The 25,993-nt window shown below is 42.8% G+C and overlaps 1 protein-coding gene across 1 annotated transcript; it reads left to right on the top strand.

Moving 5' to 3' along the window:
* The first annotated feature begins 599 nt into the window (after positions 1-599).
* Positions 600-25,830, top strand: LOC109868078 (calcium/calmodulin-dependent protein kinase kinase 2-like). The gene is made up of 16 exons (XM_020457493.2): positions 600-924; positions 3,767-4,368; positions 4,928-4,975; positions 13,259-13,312; positions 13,889-13,940; positions 17,167-17,300; positions 17,494-17,530; positions 17,695-17,716; positions 18,148-18,239; positions 18,898-19,097; positions 19,222-19,275; positions 19,462-19,535; positions 19,623-19,710; positions 19,996-20,127; positions 20,652-20,764; positions 21,807-25,830. The coding sequence occupies exons 2-16, from the start codon at positions 3,835-3,837 to the stop codon at positions 21,877-21,879; spliced, it is 1,707 nt and encodes a 568-aa protein (XP_020313082.1). The 5' UTR covers positions 600-924; positions 3,767-3,834; the 3' UTR covers positions 21,880-25,830.
* Positions 25,831-25,993: the final 163 nt, after the last annotated feature.

Below are 25,993 nucleotides of genomic sequence, written 5' to 3' on the forward strand. Positions count from 1 at the left end.
GAGGAACTTTCATATTTGACCACCCTTTATCTGGGTTGTAAAATTACTCTTATGTGTATGTATGTTATATATTACGTGTGTGGGTGTGTATGTATGTTTATATATTACACACATACACAAAAGTATGTGGACACCCCTTCAAATTAGTGGACTTGGCTATTTCAGCCACAACTGTTAATGACCGGTTTATAGAATGGAACACACGGCCATGCAATCTCCTTAGATAAATATTGGCAGTAGAATTGGTCTTACCGAAGAGCTCGGTGACTTACTGCTCCGGTCAACTGTAAGTGCTGTTGTGAGGTGGAAATGTCTAGGAGCAGCAACTGCTCAGCCACGAAGTTGTAGGCCACACAAGCTCACAGAACGCGAGTACTGAAGCAGTGTAAAAATCAGTTGTCCTCGGTTTCAACACTCACTACCGAGTAACAACCTGCCTCGCAGTAACGTCGGTACAATAACTGTTCATCGGGAGCTTCGTGAAATGGGTTTCCATGAGATGTTCGACCAGCAGTTGTCTTACATACTTTTGGTCATGTAGTGTGTATCGTTTTTGTACCACACGGTGGAGCCAGAAATCATCAAGGCTATATTACTCTATGCCAAGAAAGGGCAATTCCATGGCAAGTTTGTTTCAGTTATGCTCCGAAAAGCTATTTTCTTTTGTGAATCTTCTGGAGAAAATAATACAACCGTTTGTTTGAGCGGGTCCATCACCCCACAGCATTTCACCCACCGGCCATTTCACCCACCGTGTCTGCCCAACTGCATTGGTCCGTCGGCATTTTTGCTAACTATCACAACGATACCATCGTTCTGTTTCTCTATGTAGCTAACCGGCAACATCAGCGATACTTCAATGCCTCAAGTGGCTAGCGCGCGGAACACCATTAACGTTAGTTGACAGTTGCACTTTGTGACAAGGTAAGTTTTTGTGCAACGATTAACTAGTAAGTATTTCTACCAGCCATCACGTTAGGGGTCGAAGGATTGTTTTTGTGAAGCGCGAGCGTCGCTTTCCCCCCAACATATGTCTGTATCGTGAAGCTAAGTTGGCTAGCTAATGTTAGCTCTACAACCAAAAACGACGATACGTGGGGAATCTGTCGAGGTGTATTGAAAATGTAACGTTTTAATATCGCTTATATAAATATGCGATTAGCTAAACCATGACCGTATTTAGCAATAAATACCCTCAATAACAGCTAAACTATTTTAAATTGCAATCATCTTTAGGGTTAGCAAACTAGCTATTAACTATAACGTTAGCTATGTAACATCCTGTACATCAGTAACGTTTTCTGTTTGCGGTTGTGAATGTGAACCTTGCATGGTTCTCTGTTTTGTGTGTTGGTATGTGCATGTACAGGTTATAAGCATCTTCCTCGGAATGAGCCACCTGGGTACCGAATTGTGGGCTTGCAGAATAACGTTGACATTTAATGCAAATTACTTCCCATTCAATTATCGATATGGCCTGTTGACAAGTCAGGCACCAAGTTCACATCATGATACCAAACTTGCCAAGTGTTTGCTTGCAACAACTGTTTGGGTCAAGTATATTTGAAATAGGGCTAATGGGTTCCCAGATGTTTAGCCGTCAATCCCATTGAGGCCACTGCATAAATGTTACAGTAGATATATCAGCTATAGTCTACTTGAGAGAGGAGACGACTCTTGCCATTCACAGGGGCTTATCTGGTCTCGGGCTATAGATCAGTGACAGGGTTGATCTGTTAATGATGTTGAGAATATTCCTCTGCTACAGATGGCCCTGTGTGAGTGGTGTTGTCCTCAGATTGAAACCCCCCCAGGTCACATCATGTGACTTTTGTTATGATAGGAGCAAGTGGCACCTGGAGCAGAGTAGCATCTGTTCGTTTCCAGGCCTGGAAGCTGCTTCTTCACCGATCCAGTGTAATGAGGGATCAGTGTAGTTTAATGGTTTCAGTCAGATCTCTAGGAACAAGGAAGTAAATTGTCTTTGGACTCCATTTCAGCCGGCTTGACAAGAATATGGACAAGAAAATGTGTTAATATGTAACTGAAGTGTCTGTGAATATCTCAACCACGGACTGTGTGTGCATTAGCATCTCATGCGAGTGGAAATAGGTATTGAGCTCTGCCTCGTCAACCATCTGAGATCAAAGTAGGTCATGGGTAGTTGACTGCACTCCAATTATAGAAAGCCTAATGTACACACTGGGTTATGCAGGCTAGCTAGGCTTACATCTTGGGTCACATCTCACATAGTTCCTCTACTTTCCTCAAGCTAAATCAGGCTATCAGAGTTTAGTTGGGACACCAGGGGAGGTTACAGTGCTACTCTGCTCTGAAAAGAATAAGGGGGCACTTCATTGTTGGTTCTGATTTCCTTTATTCTCTGTGATCTGTTGAAACCGGCCCCTGTTTGATATTGTATTGTTACTTGGTGACGGAGGAAAATTCACAAGGGTTATCCAATCCACTGCATGTTCTGGAAATGTTTCTCTTCATCAAAAGATAAACACACACTACCTTGTTTTTGACTCTCCTCCAGCAGATGTAGACTGCTAGTGAGTGTGTGTGGGGGTGTTTAGTAGGAGGCTGTCTTGTGGATATAATGAGCTAGGGGTCAGCGGTGAAGTACAGCAGGGAGAAAGGCTGGAGAGAGAGAGCCACCACTGACAACACTGAGCTATGAGCACCCACATCAAGCTCAGTGGGAGACATGACTGAGGGGACAGGGAGTGGTGGTGAGGCAGAGCAGGAGACACACACAGACAGCGATTATAGCGAAGCAGCTAGAGGGAGTTTTATGAATAGAGAAAATGTGAAAATGTTGAAAAAGAGTCAAGGAGAGAGCAAAATAAATGTACTCCAAGAATGTGGTGGTAAAGAGAGAGGGATGGATAGTAGAAAGGGGGCCACCTGGAGGGGGCTTCTCTTCCCACACACGTTTTCCTCATTGTGATCTTGACTTGGGGACGAGTGTTTATCTGCTTTGATTTACTCTATCTATGTGGCACACTCAGCTCCCACACCCCTGAAAGGCAGAGTCAACATCAGAACAGATAATGGGCTAAGATTGGGGGGGGGGGGGGTAGAGGAAAACACCCTTGGTTGGCTACAATAGATAACCAATCCACTTATGGAGGCTTCAATGAGTCCAACTGTTCAGAGATGTTGTTTCTGATTCCAGCCATATTTGGAGATGTTAGCACATGGATAAACTGTATGCTAGTAATGTCATAGCGGCAGGGTAGCCTAGTGGTTAGAGCATTCGAATAGTAACCAGAGGTTGCAAGTTCAAACCCCCGAGCTGACAAGGTACAAATCTGTCGTTCTGCCCCTGAACAGGCAGTTAACCCACTGTTCCCTAGGCCGTCATTGAAAATAAGAATTTGTTCTTAACTGACTTGCCTAGTTAAATAAAGGTGAAAAAATAAAAAAGCCTAAGTCCATACAGCTGTAGGTTGATTGGTTAAGTTATGGACTTGCTCTGTGTTAGCATCATCTTGCTAGGATTTGTTTGTTGGCACCTCAACTCGTTTTGAGTTGAAAGAGCTAAAAAGTTGTTGCAGGTTAGAATTCCAGGGGGGTCTGGCTCATCTTGCTATTTTGCCCATGAACAAGGTCAGGACCTAGGCTCTATGTCTGTCTACAGACCTGTGTTGTAACTGAACTGTGTTGTAGCCTAAATTTCAGACATTATATATATTTTTTCATCCTTCAAGTTCTCTGTGTTGAAAGGTGAAATATTATTTTACTATGTGTTTTCTCTCAGCTGTCTGCTCTCCTGAGGTAGACCACTGATGGAGCAGCAGCCAATAGGCTCTGGGGACAGTCTTCGTCATGTTTCCGTGTGTTTCCTCCTGGCCCTCTGCTGAGCCCCCGTCGCCCTGTGGCCATGCCCCCCAGCCCACACACACTCACACACAGCCCCTGCTGTGCAGCGGCCCTGCCCCAACAATGAACCCTCACCCCCACCCTGTCCCAGACTACATGGAGTCCCTCATCGTGGTGACCGAGTACGAGCCCAAGGGAGGTGAAGAGGTGGAGGACATGGACAGCTCCGAGACCCCTGAGCCTGGCGCACCCCTCTTCAGAACCCCCTCCTGCGACCAGCTGTCCCATGCTGTGGGCCGCCCCGTGGCCCTGTTCCCCAAGCCCCAGGAGCACCGGGGAAGACTAAACCCGTCAGACAGGAAGCTGTCCCTGCAGGAGCGCTCCCAGACGGCCTCGTCTCCCTGTGGCTCCCCAGGGCTCAACGGCCACTTCATCTACCCCTCGCTGCCCTACTCGCCCATCACCTCGCCCCACTCCTCCCCCCGGCTGCCCCGTAGACCCACCGTGGAGTCTCACCGCGTCTCCATCACTGACCTGCAGGTAGGCTACGGCCTTTTACCCTCCCACTTGGTGTTTTTAATAAAACACAATTTTTGTGTTAGCCAAATTCTATGAACGCACATCAGCTGAACATGTGCATTTGTCCCCAGTGGTAAATGAAGCAGCATACTGGTATAAAGGTTGAGTCTATGTGAAGGTAAGGTCCATGGTCTCATTAGATGCCAGCTCACTCCCCATTAGATCTCAGAAACATAGTCCAGTAGACTCCATGTAGAGATGGTCTGTATCCCAAATAGCACCCCATGGTCTCTGCTAGGTTGTTACCCTGCTCCTTGAACACTTCTACACTTGACTGGATGTAATCTAGCAGAGCCCATTACTGATGGTTTGTACAGACTTCAATTTTGTATGTTTAGTCATGCTGACTTTTGGTAGTTTTTTTCCCAAGGTTATCCATAATGAAGGTTGTGTTGGTAAGCACATTGCTTTTACATGGATTGTTGGTTCTGGTAATGCTATACTTAATGTGATGATTGTTGCAGACCAAGAAAAATGCATTAGTCAGCCAATTTCTTATTTTTTTCTCTCTCTCTCAAAGGACTGCGTGCAGCTCAACCAGTACAAGCTCAAAGATGAAATCGGAAAGGTACTGTCGTCGCTCTTCAAAGCACTTCAGATTCAGATAAACTTTATTATACCACCAGGGGGAAATTCATTTCATCATGTGCTTAAAAAGACGGTACATAAAACATGAAAACACAGAAACTACACAATATAATTCATTAAAATTGCCTTACTGAAAGCTCCACATTTAAAGTGAGAGTGCAATATGCTGAATACTCAAGGAACCAACAGGCTGTTGGTATTGGTATTATTTGGTATTTTATTAGGATCCCCATTAGCTCTTTTAAAAGCAGTAGCTACTCTTCCTGGGGGTCCACACAAAACATGAAACATAATACAGAATGACAATACAGAACATCAACAGCTCAAGGACAGAACTACATACACTTTTTAAAATGGCACACGTTGGCTTCATATCAATGCATACACACAAACTATCTAGGTCAAATAGGGGAGAGGCGTTGTGCCGCGAGGTGTTGATTTATCTGTTTTTTTTAACCGGGTTTGCTGTTTATTTGAGCAATATCAGATGGAATTAAATTCCATGCAATAAGGGCTCTATATAATACTGTACGCTTTCTTGAATTTGTTCTGGATTTGGGAACTGTGAAAAGACTCCTGGTGGCATGTCTGGTGGGATAAGTGTGTGTCAGAGCTGGTGTAAGTTGACTATGCAAACAATTTGGGATTTTCAACACATTCATGTTTCTTATAAAAATAAGTGATGCAGTCAGTCTCTCCTCAACTCTTATTTATTTATTTATAGTATTTATATCAGCCCTCTGATTACAATTATGAGCAAAATGTGCCTCTCTGTTCTGGGCCAGCTGCAGCTTAACTAGGTATTTCCTTGCAGCCCTGGACCACACGACTGGACAATAATCAAGATTAGACAAAACTAGAGCCTGCAGAACTTGCTTTTTGGAGTGTGGTGTCAAAAAAGCAGAGCATCTCTTTATTACGGACAGACCTCTCCCCATCTTTACAACCATTGAATCTATGTGTTTTGACGATGACAGTTTACAATCAAAGGTAACGCCAAGTAATTTAGTCTCCTCAGCTTGTTCAACAGCCACACCATTCATTACCAGATTCAGCTGAGGTCTAGAACTTGAGGAATGATTTGTACCAAATACAATGCTCTTAGTTTTAGAGATGTTCAAGACCAGTGTATTACTGTCCACCCATTCCAAAACAGACTGCAACTCTTTGTTAAGTGTTTCAGTGACTTCGTTAGCTGTTGATGCTGATGCGTATGAATCATCAGCATACATGGACACACATGCTTTGTTTAATGCCAGTGGCAAGTCATTGGTAAAAATAGAAAAGAGTAGAGGGCCTAGAGAGCTGCCCTGCGGTACACCACACGTTACATATTTGACATTAGAGAAGCTTCCATTAAAGAAGACCCTTTGAGTTTCATTATATAGCTCTGAATCCACAATATGGCAGATGTTGAAAAGCCATAACACATACATATAATCAACAACAGGTTATGGTCAATAGTATCAAAGGCTGCACTGAAATCTAACAATACAGCTCCCACAATCTTCTTACTATCAACTTCTTTCAACCAAGCATCAGTCATTTGTGTCAGTGCAGTACATGTTGAGTGGCCTTCTCTATAAGCATGCTGAACGTCTGTTGTTAATTTGTTTACAGTGATATAACATTGTATTTGGTCAAACACAATTTTTTCCAACAGTTTGCTAAGAGCTGGCAGCAAGCTTATAGATCTGCTATTAGAACCAGTAAATTGCCGCTTTACCGTTCTTGGGGAATGGTGTTACTTTGGCTTTCATCCAGGCCTGAGGACAAAGACTTTCCTCTAGGTTCAGATTAAAGATATGACAGATAGGAGTGGCTATAGAGTCGGCTACCATCCTCAGTAGCTTACCCATCTAAGTTGTCAATTCCAGGAGGTTTGTCATTATTGATCGATAAGAATCATTTTTCTGCCTCTCCCATACTAACTTTACAAAATTAAATCTTCCAATGCTTTTCTTTCATTATTTTTTTATGCGTGAATACAGTTGCTCACTGTTCGTTGTTGGCATTTCCTGCCTAAGTTGGCCCACTTTGCCAAATAAATAATAATTCAGTTAATTGGCAACATCTAAGTTTTGTGATGAATAAGCCATTTGATTCAATGAAAGATGGAGATGAATTTGTCTTTCTGCCCGTAATTTCATTTAAAGTATTCAAGTTTTTTTCCATCATTCTTTACATACAAATATTTTTAACATCATCCATATAAGAGTCACAGCAAAATCTTTTGTATGATCACTAATATACTATTTTAGGTCCAGCTGTTGGAACTTTGGCTTTCCTGGATTTAGCCACTATATTGTGATCACTGCATCCAATGGGTACGGATACAGTTTTAGAACAAAGTTCTACAGTAATAGTAAACATGTGATTGATACATGTGGATGATCTTGTTCCTGTAGTGTTTGTGAACACCCTGGTAGGTTTACAGGCACTGGTTACAGTGCACTGGTTACTGTTTGTTTTATCTGTTGGCCCCGTTGCCTAGTCTACGCCATTTTACCTGCTGTTGTTGTGCTAGCTGATTAGCTGTTGTCTCACCTACTGTTTTAGCTAGCTTTCCCAATTCAACACCTGTGATTACTGTATGCCTCGCTGTATGTCTCTCTCAAATGTCAATATGCCTTGTATACTGTTGTTCAGGTTAGTTATCATTGTTTTAGTTCACAATGGAGCCCCTAGTTCCACTCTTCATACCCCTGATAACTCCTTTGTCCCACCTCCCACACATGCGGTGACCTCACCCATTACTACCAGCATGTCCAGAGATACAACCTCTCTCATCATCACCCAGTGCCTGGGCTTACCTCCGCTGTACCCGCACCCCACCATACCCCTGTCTGCGCATTATGCCCTGAATATATTCTACCATGCCCAGAAACCTGCTCCTCTTATTCTCTGTCCCCAACGCTCTAGGCGACCAGTTTTGATAGCCTTTAGCCGCACCCTCATACTACTCCTTCTCTGTTCCGCGGGTGATGTGGAGGTAAACCCAGGACCTGCATGTCCTCAGGCACCCTCATTTGTTGACTTCTGTGTTCGAAAAAGCCTTGGTTTCATGCATGTCAACATCAGAAGCCTCCTCCCTAAGTTTGTCTTACTCACTGCTTTAGCACACTCTGCTAACCCTGATGTCCTTGCTGTGTCTGAATCCTGGCTCAGGAAGGCCACCAAAAATTCAGAGATTTCCATACCCAACTATAACATCTTCCGTCAAGATAGAACTGCCAAAGGGGGAGGAGTTAGCCTGCAAAGTAATGTCATACTTTCCAGGTCCATACCCAAACAGTTCGAACTACTAATTTAGAAAATTACTCTCTCCAGAAATAAGTCTCTCACGGTTGCCGCCTGCTACCGACCCCCCTCAGCTCCCAGCTGTGCCCTGGACACCATTTGTGAATTGATCGCCCCCCATCTAGCTTCAGAGTTTGTTCTGTTAGGTGACCTAAACTGGGATATGCTTAACACCCCGCCAGTCCTACAATCTAAGCTAGATGCCCTCAATCTCACACAAATCATCAAGGAACCCACCAGGTACAACCCTAACTCTGTAAACAAGGGCACCCTCATAGACGTCATCCTGACCAACTGGCCCTCCAAATACACCTCCGCTGTCTTCAACCAGGATCTCAGCGATCACTGCCTCATTGCCTGTATCCGCTACGGAGCCGCAGTCAAACGACCACCCCTCATCACTGTCAAACGCTCCCTAAAACACTTCTGTGAGCAGGCCTTTCTAATCGACCTGGCCCGGGTATCCTGGAAGGACATTGACCTCATCCCGTCAGTTGAGGATGCCTGGTCATTCTTTAAAAGTAACTTCCTCACCATTTTAGATAAGCATGCTCCGTTCAAAAAATGCAGAACTAAGAACAGATACAGCCCTTGGTTCACCCCAGACCTGACTGCCCTCGACCAGCACAAAAACATCCTGTGGCGGACTGCAATAGCATCGAATAGTCCCCGTGATATGCAACTGTTCAGGGAAGTCCGGAATCAATACACGCAGTCAGTCAGGAAAGCTAAGGCCAGCTTCTTCAGGCAGAAGTTTGCATCCTGTAGCTCCAACTCCAAAAAGTTCTGGGACACTGTGAAGTCCATGGAGAACAAGAGCACCTCCTCCCAGCTGCCCACTGCACTGAGGCTAGGTAACACGGTCACCACTGATAAATCCATGATTATCGAAAACTTCAATAAGCATTTCTCAACGGCTGGCCATGCCTTCCGCCTGGCTACTTCAACCTCGGCCAATAGCTCCGCCCCCCCCGCAGCTCCTCGCCCAAGCCTCTCCAGGTTCTCCTTTACCCAAATCCAGATAGCAGATGTTCTGAAAGAGCTGCAAAACCTGGACCCGTACAAATCAGCTGGGCTTGACAATCTGGACCCTCTATTTCTGAAACTATCTGCCACCATTGTCGCAACCCCTATTACCAGCCTGTTCAACCTCTCTTTCATCTCGTCTGAGATCCCCAAGGATTGGAAAGCTGCCGCAGTCATCCCCCTCTTCAAAGGGGGAGACACCCTGGACCCAAACTGTTACAGACCTATATCCATCCTGCCCTGCCTATCTAAGGTCTTCGAAAGCCAAGTCAACAAACAGGTCACTGACCATCTCGAATCCCACCGTACCTTCTCCGCTGTGCAATCTGGTTTCCGAGCCGGTCATGGGTGCACCTCAGCCACACTCAAGGTACTAAACGACATCATAACCGCCATCGATAAAAGACAGTACTGTGCAGCCGTCTTCATCGACCTTGCCAAGGCTTTCGACTCTGTCAATCACCATATTCTTATCGGCAGACTCAGTAGCCTCGGTTTTTCGGATGACTGCCTTGCCTGGTTCACCAATTACTTTGCAGACAGAGTTCAGTGTGTCAAATCGGAGGGCATGCTGTCCGGTCCTCTGGCAGTCTCTATGGGGGTGCCACAGGGTTCAATTCTCGGGCCGACTCTTTTCTCTGTGTATATCAATGATGTTGCTCTTGCTGCGGGCGATTCCCTGATCCACCTCTACGCAGACGACACCATTCTATATACTTTCGGCCCGTCTTTGGACACTGTGCTATCTAACCTCCAAACAAGCTTCAATGCCATACAACACTCCTTCCGTGGCCTCCAACTGCTCTTAAACGCTAGTAAAACCAAATGCATGCTTTTCAACCGGTCGCTGCCTGCACCTGCATGCCCGACTAGCATCACCACCCTGGATGGTTCCGACCTAGAATATGTGGACGTCTATAAGTACCTAGGTGTCTGGCTAGACTGCAAACTCTCCTTCCAGACTCATATCAAACATCTCCAATCGAAAATCAAATCAAGAGTCGGCTTTCTATTCCGCAACAAAGCCTCCTTCACTCAAGCCGCCAAGCTTACCCTAGTAAAACTGACTATCCTACCGATCCTCGACTTCGGCGATGTCATCTACAAAATGGCTTCCAACACTCTACTCAGCAAACTGGATGCAGTCTATCACAGTGCCATCCGTTTTGTCACTAAAGCACCTTATACCACCCACCACTGCGACTTGTATGCTCTAGTCGGCTGGCCCTCGCTACATATTCGTCGCCAGACCCACTGGCTCCAGGTCATCTACAAGTCTATGCTAGGTAAAGCTCCGCCTTATCTCAGCTCACTGGTCACGATGGCAACACCCATCCGTAGCACGCGCTCCAGCAGGTGTATCTCACTGATCATCCCTAAAGCCAACACCTCATTTGGCCGCCTTTCGTTCCAGTACTCTGCTGCCTGTGACTGGAACGAATTGCAAAAATCGCTGAAGTTGGAGACTTTTATCTCCCTCACCAACTTCAAACATCAGCTATCTGAGCAGCTAACCGATCGCTGCAGCTGTACATAGTCTATTGGTAAATAGCCCACCCTTTTCACCTACCTCATCCCCATACTGTTTTTATTTATTTACTTTTCTGCTCTTCTGCACACCAATATCTCTACCTGTACATGACCATCTGATCTTTTATCACTCCAGTGTTAATCTGCAAAATTGTAATTATTTGCCTACCTCCTCATGCATTTTGCACACATTGTATATAGACCCCCCCTTTGTTTTCTACTGTGTTATTGACTTGTTAATTGTTTACTCCATGTGTAACTCTTTGTTGTATGCTCACACTGCTATGCTTTATCTTGGCCAGGTCGCAGTTGCAAATGAGAACTTGTTCTCAACTAGCCTACCTGGTTAAATAAAGGTGTTCTCAACTAGCCTACCTGGTTAAATAAAGGTGTTCTCAACTAGCCTACCTGGTTAAATAAAGGTGAAATAAATAAAAATAAAAAACAGTAAGAAGATTCCTCTTGAGCGGACAGCTTGATGATAAACCAGTCAATATTCATGTCCCCAAGAAAGTAGACCTCTCTGTTCACATCACATACTGTACAGTATCAAGCATTTCCCACATATTATTTAGATACTGACTGTTAGCACTTGGTGGCCTATAGCAACACCCCAAAAGAAAAGGCTTTAGATGTGCCAAGTGAACCTGCAACCACAACACTCAATAACACTTGACATAAGATCTTCTCTAAGTATTACATGGATATGGCTCTGAATATATACAGCAACACCTCCCCCATTAGCATTTCTGTCTCTTCTATAAATGTTATATCCTTTTCTTGCTACTGCTGTATCATCAAATGAATTATCCAGGTGAGTCTCAGAAATGGCTAATATCTGAATGTTATCTGATGTTAGCTAGTTGTTGATTTCATGAACCTTATTTCTAAGGCTACATATATTAATATGGGCTATGTTCAGCCTTTTCCTGGGTAGCTTATCAGATAGACATAATACTGAAAAGAGCAGACAAAGCAAGAGAAAAAAATGCACATTCTGCAGTCCATTAGTCTGTGTGTATGTGTGTGTGGGTGGGTGCGTGCGGGAGGGAGGGTGGACAATGAACCTGTCGTAGAGGATGTAAGCAATGTCCCCATGCGCTCTGGCAGCTTTCATGGCTGGGATCAGTTCTTTCCTCTTCTGGTGCCCAGCTTCAGGATAGTCCTCATTGAGGAAGATATACATTCCTCTCAAGTTCTTGGCTCTTTCCAGAAACTCTACCTTGTCCTTGAACCTCAGGAACTTGACCACTATCAGCCTGGGCCTATCACCTAGGCCGGTGGTGGGTTTTCCAATCCTGTGGGCGCGCTCCACCTTAATCTTCCTGTGGTCCATCTTCAATTTCATTTCCCTCACTTTGTCCTCCGACGCCCTCCAGGTCTCATGTGGAGATTCTGCAATTCCATGTTGTTCTGCCTTGATTGTCCCTCGAGATAAATCAGATTATCTGTCATTTTTATCATGGATTCACACACAGAACTGATGTCCTCTCAATGACTTTTAGATTACTGTCATCTTGCCGTTCTCCTGTTTCAACTCATCGAGTTGACCCTGGGAGAACTGCAAACTGTTCATAGTGACTGTTGGAATAAAAGAGTCCCCATTTCTAACCGTTTTGATTTTATTTTGAAGAAGTCCCCATTCCTCAATCTATTTCCCACTGTGCATGTTAAAAAGATGGAGGATCATTAAGGGGCAGTTGCTATCATTCTCAGTTCTCCTTGCCAGCCTTGTCCTAATTTCAAATTCCCTGAAAATCCCCGGACCAGGGAGAGTTAGAGGAGGATGAGAGGCGGGTATAAATAGCCCTAGTCTTCTGTCCTCTCCTTGAGTAGTGTGCATGGAGATAAGTGGGTCTGTTCTGTTCTGTGTAGAGTAGTAGACAATGGGAGCCTGTCAAGATGGAGTTGGAGAGAGTTGTGTCCTGCTATCACCTCATCTCTAGTCTGGGATGGGCTTCCTGCTGTAGCCCCAATCTGTTCTCCCAGCTGGGACCTGTGTGTGTGTGTGTGTGTGTGTGTGTGTGTGTGTGTGTGTGTGTGTGTGTGTGTGTGTGTGTGTGTGTGTGTGTGTGTGTGTGTGTGTGTGTGTGTGTGTGTGTGTGAAGGAATAGACTTTCCAACTAATTTGGCTAAGCTCTGTATATGTGTGGGTAGAGAAGCTTGATAGACAAACTAGATTGTGTTGCACTAATTAGGCACACATCTAAGATGTGGGTGGGTAGATTTGAATTGGACTGTTGATTTTGAAGCTGCTCCTCATTGAGAGTACTCTGTCCATACATTTCCGATGGGTCAACTTGGGATACATATTCTGCGTGTGCGTGCACCCGTGTTTTTTTTTGTGTGGATGATTGACAGCTGCTGAATGTCACACTGTCTAACTGTTCTCCTGTTCTCTGACAAGGGCTCATATGGTGTTGTCAAGCTGGCCTACAATGAAGACGACAACACCTACTATGTGAGTCCTGCTGGTCACCGTACACACACACACACACTCTCTCTCTCACTGTCATCATTTGGACTGATCGCTATGTAGTGTTGTCACGATACCATTATCGCCATACTCAGAGGTATCGTGGCAAAGAAACAAAAAATGAAGCAGCCCAAATGATCTTGAGGAAAACAACCCTAATGTTAGAAACAAGCAGCCTTATGTTGTCACGCAGATCACGTGTTTATTTTCCAAGCAATATTACACAATATGTTACATACAGTAGGTTTTTTAAAGGACCAAACAGTTTAGTCTGCTTTGTGTTTACCTTTTTGCCATGTAAATCCGGTATTGTAGTATCGCGATACTGTTATCATGACAACCCTATCGCTATGAGGTGTGACAGTATGTGAAGCATAACAGAGACAATTGGTTGTTCTGTAATGTGTTTTTTGTATTGTGTAAAAGTGGGGTTATGTTTCACATCTACTCCTTCCTCTATCCAGAGAAGCATGTAACTACACTCCTTTTTACTGTACCTCTCTCCATACTTTGATGTCAGACTTCTCTCCTCTTCCCTCTCTTTCTCCTCCCCTCCTCCAGGCAATGAAAGTCTTGTCCAAGAAGAGGCTGATGAGGCAGGCAGGTTTCCCACGTAAGTACAGAGCCTAGGGCAGATAGTCAATCCACCAGGGAGTACATAGCCTAGTGCTTGGACGATAAACGCAAAATTAGCGACATTGCCTTCCTCTTACCGAAGCATTTTCCGTACGTGAGTAGTTTTCTGTGATTTTGCTACACAACGTTCATGTAGATTGTTCTAAAACCTATGCATTATTTTGATTCCTGCTTTGAAAGTATCTGCCTGGAAAGATACAGAGCAGCAGGAGCAACCCAGTGTGTCAAAAACACTTCGAGATTTGGCGTTTAAGCAACTTAGAAATTTGACGTTTGGAGAAATGTGGATATACATCAGAATCCGAAGTCAAATTGGTAAAACCATGAGATCTTGTTGTTCATCAAGAAGCCTAGGCCTAGTCCTGGAAAGTTTTTGTATGTCATTAGCCTACATTTACTAATAGATTCATTAATTAGCCTACATGGCTATATAGCAAAAATATAATATTTAGAGTTAGCATTCTTGCTAAGGGTTTTGAGTTCCCACGTCCTCAAATGGTGAATAATATAGCCTATAGTGCAGTATGCACAAAGAGGTACCATAAGCCGCCTCCAAAGTAGTTTTAGAGAATTTAGCAGTACATCCAACCGGCCTCACAACCGCAGACCATGTGTAACCATGCCAGCCCAGGACCTCCACATCCGGATTCTTCACCTGTGGGATCGTCTGAGACCAACGACCCAGGCACAAACGGTCAGAAACCTTCTCAGGGAAACTCATCTGTGTGTACATTGTCCTCACCAGGTTCTTGACCTGACTGCAGATCAGCGTCGTAAACTGACTTTACAAATGCTCACCTTTGATGGCTACTGGCACGCTGGAGAACTTTGGTGTGGCTACTGGCACGCTGGTGTGCTTTTCACAGATTAATCCCCGTATCAGCTGTACCGGGCAGATGGCAGGCAACATGTATGGCATCGTGTGGGCAAGCGGTTTGCTGATGTGAACTTTGTGAACAAAGTACCCCATGATGGCGGTGCGTTTATGGTATGGGGAGGCATAAGATACGGACAACGAACACAATTGCATTTTATCTATGGCTATTTGAATGCACATAGATACTGTGACGAGATCCTGAGTCCCATTGTCGTGCCATTCATCCCCTGCCATCCCCTCATGTTTCAGTGTTATAATGCACAGCCCATGTCGCAAGGATTTGTACACAATAACCGGAAGCTGAAAATGTCCCAGTTCTTCCAAGACCTGCATACTCACCAGACATGTCACCCATTGAGCCCGTTTGGATGCCCTGGATCGACGTGCATGACAGTGTGTTTTAGTTCCCGACAATATGCAGCAACTTCACATAGCCATTGAAGAGTTGTACAACATTACGCAGGCCACAATCAACAGCCTGATCAACTCTATGCGAAGGAGATGTGTCACGCTGCATGAAGCAAATGGTGGTCACACCAGATACTGACTGGTTTTCTGATCTACGCCCCCACTTCTTTAAAAAAAAATATATTTTTCCTGGAATGTAATGAAATTCCGAAAATCTGGAAATCAGCATTTCTCCTACCACTTTTAAAAGGGGGAGATCCAACACTTTTAAATAATTATAGGCCAATCTCAAAGCTGTCACCCCTGGTGAAAATACTTGAAACCCTTGTGAGTGAACAGCTAAAATACTTTTTATTTACTAACTCTATTTTATCAATGTACCAATCGGCCTTCAGGAAGAAGCATAGCACAATTACAGTAGCCATGAAGGTTTTAAATGATATCACTGAAACCCTTGACAAAAAACAGCACTGTGTCTCACTTTTTATTGATCTCTCTAAGGCTTTTGATACAGTTGATCATGCTATACCAAGGCAGAGATTGTCGAGTGTAGGTCTTTCAGAGCATGCAGTTGCATGGTTTGCTAACTATCTGTCTGATAGAACTCAGTGCACTCATTTTAATGGGCTTATGTCTGTTAAATTGTCTGTCTTTAATGGTGCGCCCGAAGGCTCTGTACTCGGTCCTCTCTTATTCACTATTTATATAAATGATTTAGACAAAAATGTCCAAAATGCGCAATTTCATTTTTATGCTGATGATACTGTTATTTACTGTTGTGCCTCGTCACTTACAAAAGCTTTCCAAAACTTGAAAACTGCTTTTTATACTGTTCAACATACCTTGTGTCAATTGAAGCTTATCCTCAATACTGACAAAACTAAACTAATGGTGTTTTCTAAAGCAAGAAATAGACCTCTGAACCTTTCACCTATTACTACCTGTCAGGGCAAGGAGATTGAGGTTGTAACCTCATATAAATATCTTGAAATTTTAATTGATGATGTTTTTGAGATCAATTGACACACTTTACCGTGGCACTTTAATATGTATTTTAAACTGCAAAACCCTTACTCACCACTGCACTTTGTATACCAGGGTTTGCTGGCCTTCTCTAGTAACTCGTAGGCTCAGGCACTGGTATACTTTTATTTACAAAGCCATTTGGGGTTTACTACCTTTTTATTTGGGCATTTTTATTGTTCAGAAATGTGGTGGGTACTCTCTTCGTTCGCTGGACTTTATCCTGCTAACTGTTCCAAATGTCCGAACTGAATTTGGTAAAAGGGCTTTTATGTACTCTGCGCCATCGTCTTGGAACGCCTTACAAAATACTTTTAAACTGGAAGAACTTGTCCCGATTGGTGTTTTTAAATCACTGATGAATGATCTTGAGACTGATTCCCTGACCTGTCAATGTTTTTAATTTGATGTTTTTGATTTTGTTATACTCTTGTGAATTCTATGGTTTTTACTAGATTACTTGTAGTTTATCATGTTGTTTGTCTGTAATTTTTGTAATGACTTGGTGCTGCACATCTTGGCCAGGATGCTCTTGAAAAATATATTTTAAATCTCAATGAGCCCTTCCTGGTTAAATAAAGGTTAAATAAAAAAAAATATATATTATTATAATTTTTTAAAGGTGTCTGACCAACTGATGCATATCTGTGAAATCCATAAATTAGGCCCTAATGAATTTATTTAAATTGACAGATTGTTTTCTATGAACTGTAATTGTAAAATCTTTGAAATTGTTTCATGTTGCGCTTTATATTTTGGTTCAGTGTAGTGTAGTTATCACAATATGACTTTTTGTCCATATCGCCCGGCTCTACTAGCTAGTACACTACTTTGGGATTCTGCTGCTGTAGACTAACAGGGCCACTACACTCTCTTTGCTCCTGTCCACCTGCAGGGAGACCGCCCCCCCGCGGCGCCAAAGCAGCCCCTGAAGGCCCCCCTCAGCTCAAAGGACCCCTGGAACGGGTCTACCAGGAGATTGCCATCCTGAAAAAGCTGGACCATCCCAATGTAGTGAAACTGGTAGAGGTGAGGCTCTGCAATTTGGATGGTGTTGGTCCTCTTAACTCAAGCTCCTTGTGTACTGCCAATACATAATACAATATCATTGAGACTGCTTAGTCTGCACTGTGTCCTCAACCCTGTCAGTGATTGCAAGTTTACTTGTGTTTACCACAGACTGCTAGTAGTGTTCCTCTCACCTGCTTTCTTCTCCTGCCAGGTTCTGGATGACCCTGGTGAGGACCATCTGTACATGGGTAAGATTGGCCTGATTCTCGCTCTGCCTGGCAATCCGCACACACACACGTCCCACTCACGTCCTAATCAGACCTACACACAAGTTAAATTATTTCCCGACGCTATTCTAAATAGCGTTGTTGATGATGTTGTAGTAATGATGGCATCTTTGTTCTGTTCACAGTGTTTGAGTTGGTCAAACAGGGGTAAGTTAATTGTTTTTACTGTAATCATTATAAACTGGAATGAGCCTAATCTCTGAAGCACTGACATAGGGCCCTATAAAATCTGTAATTTTCTTTAGGCTGATTCCCAAAAGTCAGTTATCTTTCCAGGTTTCAGTTTTTCCCAGTTTTCATGTTCAATACATTTAGTTGATTCTCTAGTAGACTCAATACATTTAGTTGATTCTCTAGTAGACTCAATACATTTAGTTGATTCTCTAGTAGACTCAATACATTTAGTTGATTCTCTAGTAGACTCAATACATTTTTTTAACATAGTTGAATTACGTTTTAATGTCTGGATAGCGTGATTTCGTCCGCGTTCTCAGCATCGCAGATTATATAGTGCCCTACTGTAACGCTCTCTCTCTCTGTGTGTGTGTGTCTGTCTGTGGGTATGTTTACGTGCGTAGGGCTGTGATGGAAGAGATGCCCACAGACAAGCCACTGAATGAAGACCAGGCACGGTTCTACTTCCAAGACCTGCTCAGGGGGATTGAGTTCTGTGAGTGGGTTCTCTAATCTCAGAACTGTCTGTTCTCTACCTCTCTTTAGACAACCACTGCCTCCTTTCCCCGACGCACATCATCTCAGTGGCTTTTAGAGGCATTATTGCACTCAAACAGGACCTTATTCCCTATATAGTGTACTACTTTTGACCAGAGACTTTACATTACATTTTCTTTTGACCAGAGCCTAAATTATTCAGTTTGGGAAGCACCCCAAGACTTACCACTGGCTCTGTATTCTACCAGAGCAGTACAGACAGAGATGTGGAGGGAGGGAGATGCACTGTATGGGCACTAGAAGCAGCACTCAAAACCTCTCTCCCTCTCCCTTATACTACTTAGTCAACCTCCCTTCATTAACAGACAAGGTAAGAGTCCTTATGTACCTGTATCATCAGGATGTATTATACTAAGGCATGTGTGTAACAAATTGAGATCGTACAAAATAAACTCACCCATAGCTTGAAATGTTGCTAATTGCGGCATTAAATCGGATCCTTTTCAGTGGCGCAAATGGTTAGTATGCTGCCAAGCAGGCATTCACAGGTGTTTGCGAGCAGAGAGTAACTAGTTCGAGCCATGGACAGGGACAGTGAAGGAAGCGATACTGTTAGCAGCACAGTGATGCCGGTTACATGTGTTGTGCTTTTCCAGTGCATTACCAGAGGATCATCCACCGGGACATCAAGCCCTCTAACCTCCTAGTTGGGGAGGACGGTCATATTAAGATCGCTGACTTTGGGGTCAGTAACCAGTTTGAGGGGGCAGACGCCCTTCTGACCAGCACGGTGGGCACGCCCGCCTTCCTCGCCCCAGAGACCCTCTCCGAGACCAGGAAGAACTTCTCTGGCAAGGTGAATGTCACCCTCTGGAGGGCTCTTTGGAAATTAAATATTTTCCTCTGGAATTCCCAGAGGGCAACTCGTATGGGACAATTGAATGATATGGGTTTAAGTCCATTTCTGTTTCTTCTTGTAGGCATTGGATATTTGGGCCATGGGAGTGACGCTCTATTGTTTCGTGTTTGGAGTGGTAAACCTCTAACCTCTTTCCTTAACTGTGATGCACATATAACCTCACAATCCACATCGCATAATGCAAGTTCAGGTTTAACACTGATACTGAACAGTTTAGCGTTTACATTTTGATACATCATTGTTCACCTAACATGTTCACCTTTGACAACTGAGTGGACTGTAATTTTACTCACATCAACAGTGTCCCTTTATGGATGAACGCATCCTTCGTCTTCATCAGAAGATCAAGACCCAGCCAGTGGAGCTGCCAGAGCAGTGAGTTCTCCATTCAACTCTACTGGGAGTAATATGATCCATTCCAAATGGATGACCATAAGTATTCCTCTTGTTGTGGCCCTACAGTGCAGACATATCTGACGATCTGAAAGATCTGCTACTGAAGATGCTGGACAAGAATCCAGAGAGCAGGATATCAATACCACAGATTAAGGTTTGCTTCTTTGTGATTATCTTAATATGTTGTGTGTGTGTGTGTGTGTGTGTGTGTGTGTGTGTGTGTGTGTGTGTGTGTGTGTGTGTGTGTGTGTGTGTGTGTGTGTGTGTGTGTGTGTGTGTGTGTGTGTGTGTGTGTGTGTGTGTGTGTGTGTTTGTGTGTGTGTGTGTGTGTGTCGAAGTAAGTAATCTCAAGCAATGTTTCAGAAATCCATTATTTTAATTCATTTGTGTGTATGTGTGTGCTTACATGATGTTGAGATTGTCTCTCTGCTCCTTCCAGGTGCACCCATGGGTGACGAGGCACGGAGCGGAACCCCTCCCTCTGGAGGATGATAACTGCTCCATGCTGATTGAGGTGACCGAGGAGGAGGTGGAGAACTCTGTCAAACACATCCCCAGTCTGGCCACTGTGGTGAGTGGTGGGAGGAGGACACACACAGGCCTCACTGCCCTGCCTTTAACACTAGATTAAACATGATAGCACTGGATGAAAGGCTCAGAACTCACACTCAGGCTCATTTTACTGCAGGCAGTTTCTTGCTGTCCTGGGACATGAGGTCATACTTTGCAGTTCACAAAAGATACCTTGTTACGAATGTTCATTTATTGGTTTAATATGTTCAGTTTCCTTTCAGCTCTTTGATTATTTCATCTACCTTACTGTCATACAGTTCGGTAATTAAACTGTTGTTATAGGGTTATTATGGCATGAGTGCAACTTGATATAAAGTATTGCTAAATATCTAACTAATAAAATACTTTGTTTCAACTATAACCATGAAAAGTGAAAGTAGGACTATGGACAATGAAGGATCTGCTCATAGCCACCCTGTGACGTGTTTCATTCTCTATGGTATAGCCCTTTCAAAAAGCCCAGGACATAATACAATATCACTCAGAGTTGTGTGGTCAGATCACTGATGTCTGTGTCTGTAGATCCTGGTGAGGACCATGCTGAGGAAGCGCTCCTTTGGGAACCCCTTTGACTGGGGCCGTCAGAGGACCGAGGACAGAGGCACCAGCCTGTCTGCATCGGGACACATGCTCACGTAAGTCCCCCTCTTAGGCCTTTTACACTGCTCTCTAGTCAGTGGATGAAAAGTCTTTTAAAAGCACTTAGGGTTGCAAAATTCCGTTAACTTTCCCCAAATTCCCATTTTTTCCAGAAATCCTGGTTGGAAGATTCTGGATTTTCTGCTTTTTCTGAAAACCTGGGAATTTAGGGAAAGTTAGCAGAATTTTGCAACTCTAAAAGCAGCAGGGTTGGGGTCAAAACCAAAATTCCAATTCCAAATGTTCCTCATTGAAAAGCATTGAAGAGAATTGGAATTTCAATGTACTTCTTGAATGGACTGGAATTGAAAAGGAATTCCCCCGAACTCTGAGAAGCAGTTGGTGGTTACTGGTGTTAATGGTGTTACTTTGTCAAGTGCTCCTGTGTAACAGTTTAACATGGATTAAATTAAATAATTATAGCCAATACACAGGGGTACTTGAAGTCATGTCTGGAACCTCTTGCTGATCCCCAACTGCACTAGTATCTGTTATGAAGTGGGGTTGCCTACTACTGAGCGCAAATGTAGATGTTTTTGGCCAAGTGTACTGTACAGCAATGAGCACAAACTGTCAACTTAGAATCTCATTGTCTAAACTCTGATTGTAATGAACTTCATAACATGATCAAGGTCAACCAGCCTGACTCAATCCTTGGCCAAGTACTACATAATTGTAGCCTAAACACTTTGCCTGTGAAAACCCTGAATTAAATTTGGCTAAAGTATCTGGTAAAAATAAAAATACATGGGTTTCTGATTCCTCTGCATGCAGCACAACAATAGCCTCCTCCCTCGCCCAAGGACATACCAGTGAACTACTTTCATGTTTTTTTTGTGTGTGTCTGACCTGAATGTTCGACTAACAGCTTGCTAAGTTCCCTCTGCTTGCTCTCTCCAGTTATGTAACAAGTAAATGGTTCCACTGAGTTTCCCAGCTAAACGGAGGTTAACTAACCATCTCTGCAGTGATAGAATTGACACAGGTACTTAGCACTGATGGCTGTATTAAATTCTGCTCCTCCAATCTGTTTCCTAGGAAACAAGCGAGCATGGAGGGCATGAGAAGCATGGATCTGCCCTTCGTGGGAGAAGATGAGGCTCTTTCCTGATGCCGTGTGGTTTTTAAGCGCGAGGGTTGGGGCATGCTAGTGACTCGACTTGCAGTCCGCCCTCAAGCCCACCTTTCACTCACTGCTATGTTATGTTGTGGCAGCCACCAATGTTTTTGTTTTTTTAGGTGGACGGGACTGTTGGAAGAGCTCCATGACTTGTATAGAGACGTGACTGGAGCCTGGACATCTTTCTGGGGGAAGCTCCCTTATTGTCACTCACTAACCCCCTGTCTGTAATGCATGCTCATGTTTCTAGTCATAGCATGCTCTGTCTCAGGCCTCTGATGTACAGGTCTGTTTGCCTAGGTACCTGTGTTTCTCCACCCTCTCCACCATTTGAAAAGACTCACGTTTAATGTAGAGGTATGTGGGAGGGGGTGTTTATGGATGGTTGTACATTTCAAAGGGTGACTCCTGGTCCCCACATTTCAGCAGTTTCAGTAGTTGACTATGTTTGTCTGTACCACTCATCAATGTGGACAGTTTAGGAACATTCATGTTTTCAGTGGAAACCTGTATAGGAGAGGTTTATTGAGATGAAAAAGGGTTACTACATTCATAGCATGTGTCTGTTGATTTCTCAATGCAAACATTGTAGAAGCGACACAAGTTGCACATTAATAGAATGAGTTGTTGCTGCACAACACAATGTATTTGTTTTATTTATTAAGTCCTCACAAATGTCTCCCAGTTACGACAACTGGTGAAGAGCTTTTAAAAACGTAATGTAACTAAATGTTTCTAATATATGTGTTTAGCAAAGGGGATGATACAGTGTTGAAGCTGAAATCAAAATCACGTTTGTTTCTTTTTGTATGGTAATAGATTTACAGATCTCATTTTCAGAACACCAAAAAGAAAATGGTTATCATATTTTGTAAAGTAATATCATTCATAGAGAAACAAACACCTTTTAAACAAGTGCATTGCAATGTCATTGTGAAATTGTATCAATTACTGGCTCTTGCAAATGAATTTTAATACCAAGCGTATAGCCTAGTGCGGCTGCAGACCTCTTGTACAATCTATGCATGACATATCCCTTATGGAAATGTTGGAATTAGTTTGACATGGATAAAGTTGTCATCAGATATGGTAAGATACAAATGAGATGGTAGAACTTCGACATTGCCAGTAGAGTGCAATCTTTTAAATTCTCTGCTTTTTCTCCATTTTTAGATGAGCCCAAAGTGGTGGAAAAATCTCCCCAGTTCTCTAGTGGCATGTGTTTTTAACATCTTGCCCTTTTTGTATATAGTTAGACAATGTTGGGGTACAGATCACTTCAGTCACTGAACAGGTTTATGATTCCATGAGATATTATTGAAACAACATTAATTCAACAATGAATGCTTCCACATAGTGATTATTTCAGCACCAAAGTGTCATTTTCTTGCATGTCACTGCTGTATGTGAAAACACAGTTATGTTTTTTAAGACTTACTATGCACTCCGTCAGCCTGTCATGTATGCAGTGTTCGATGGTATCTGAGTGAGGAGGTCTCTGTATAGCTGACCACTTACAGTGTCTTCAGAAAATATTCATACCTCTTCACTTGTTCCACATTTTGTTGTGTTACAGCTGGAATTAAAAATGAATTAAATCGTTTTTTTCTCTCACCCATTTACACACAAAATGTACGCAAATGTATTGAAAATTAAGTACAGAAATAGCTAATTTACATAATTATTCACACCCTTCAGTCAATGCATGTTAGAATCACCTTTGGCAGTGATTACAACTAAGTCTTTCTGGGTAAGCATCTAAGAGCTTTGTACACCTGGATTGTAGTATTGGCCCATTATTCTTTACAAAAATGTTCAAGCTCTGTCATGTTGGTTGATGATCATTGCTAGACAGCCATTTTCATGTTTTACCATACATTTTCAAGCAGGTTTAAGCCACAACTGTAAAAATTCACTGTCTTGATAAGCAGCTCCAGGGTTGATTCTCCAGGCCTTGTGTTTTAAGTTATTGTCCTGCTGAAAGGTGAATTAATCTCCCAGTGTCTGGTGGAAAGCAGACTGAACCAGGTTTTCCTCTAGGATTTTGCCTGTGCTTAGCTCCATTTCATTTCTTTTTTTTATGCTGAAAAACTCCAGTCCTTAACAATTACAAGCATACCCATAACATAATGCAGCCACCACTATGTTTGAAAATATGGAGAGTGGTACTCAGTAATGTATTGTATTTGCCCATAACATAACACTTTGTTTTCAAGGCAAAAATGTAATTGCTTTGCCAATTTTTTTGCAGTATTACTTTAGTGCCTTGTTGGAAACAGGATGCATGTTTTGGATTGTTTTTTATTCTGTACAGGCTTCCTTCTTTTCACTCTGTCAATTAGGTTAGTATTGTGGAGTAACTACTAAGTTGTTGATCCTTCCTCAGTTTTCTCCGATCACAGCCATTAAACTCTGTTTTAAAGTCACCATTGGTCTCATGGTGAAATCCCTGAGTGATTTCCTTCCTATCCTGCAACTGAGTTAGGAAGGACACCTGTATCTTTGTGGTGACTGGCTGTATGGATACACCATCTAAAGTATAATTAATAACTTCACTATGCTCAAAGGGATATTTTTTTCTTACCCATCTACCAATAGATGCTCTTAACATTGGAAAATCTCCCTGGTCTTTGTGTTTGAAATTCACTGCTCGACTGAGTGACCTTACAGATAATTGTATGTGTGGGGTATAGAGATTAGGTAGTTATTAAAAATCATGTTAAACACTATTATTGCACACAGTATGAGTCCATGCAACTTATTTTGACTGTCTTGTTAAGCTAATTGTTACTCCTGAACTTTAGGCTTACCATAACAAAGGGGTTGAATACTTATTGACTCAAAACATTTCACCTTTTCATTTGAAATGTATTTGTAAAACTTTTGAAAAACATAATTCCACATTGACATTATGGGTTACTGGGTGTAGGTCAGTGACCATAAATCTTATCTTAAATTTAATCTGTTTTAAATTCAGGCTGTAACACAACAAAATATGGAGGAAGTGAATACTTTCTGAAGGAACTGTAGTATAAAAGTACCTGTTTGTGAGATAGCGATCTAACCATCTTGTCAAATGTTCAGGGGGGGCCCTTTTGAAAATAATGTAACATTTAAATTATGGATAAGATACTGACGAAAATTACAAGATCAGTCCAAATAAAATAAAAAATCGAAATATTCTAATTCTGGATGAACACAGTCATGATTCACAATCAGGGGAGAAACTTTCATTCTTTTTTAAAAATCCATGGATAAACACTCCAAACGGCCTACCCAACTGCTCGGAGGTATCCGCATGGTCCTAAAGCACAGCACACTGCACCGCTGCCTCGTTTTGTATCCCATTCCAATGATAAATCTGTGGGGGGACAAAAATGCAAATTCAGAATGTGGGGGCTGACAAGGTTGCCCCCTGCTCACAATTAAAAGTGTTCTCTTTTCTCTTTGTGTCAAAATGTATAGTACAAAATATGTTCTGATATAACCCACCATCATGGGTTTAAGTTAAACTGTTGAAAATGTCGAAGACAAACCATATTTTATCACCCCTCCACATGAAAGTGCTCCCTTCTAAGAACAACATATCGAAGAAGAGGTTGGGTTTGACTACAGGGTTAAATTAAATTCTACCCCCAGGATGCTGTATGATATGTGTATTTATACATATATTTCGTCTTCGCTTTTGTTTCATCACAATCTGTGCCCTATTTTATAGAAAGGGCTAGGATTACATTTACTGTCCATATCACACAATGTCATCCATTGTAGTGAGACGTTGGGGCCTCTACCCAAATGCATGCCAACATACTGTAAACATACCATTGAATTGTTATAGCATGACAGAGCTTCTCACAAAACGGGAGCTCATAATTAATTATTCTATTCATCTTGCATCCAGTTCTTTATTTGAATAAATTGCAGTTGCCTTTCTGCAATGTGTGTCCTGTCTCTGTCACATTATTGTTGAGTATTTTTTGCAGAAGCGTATTGTGCACTTGTTTTTTCGGGCCATCATAGGTCTAATGCCCAATGATGTGTATACATTGGTAATGGCCAAATTTTATGTAGCTACATCAACTTTTACTTTACACAAAAATGACCA

Source organism: Oncorhynchus kisutch, linkage group LG23, assembly GCF_002021735.2.
Source record: "Oncorhynchus kisutch isolate 150728-3 linkage group LG23, Okis_V2, whole genome shotgun sequence".
Classification (NCBI taxonomy): domain Eukaryota; kingdom Metazoa; phylum Chordata; class Actinopteri; order Salmoniformes; family Salmonidae; genus Oncorhynchus; species Oncorhynchus kisutch.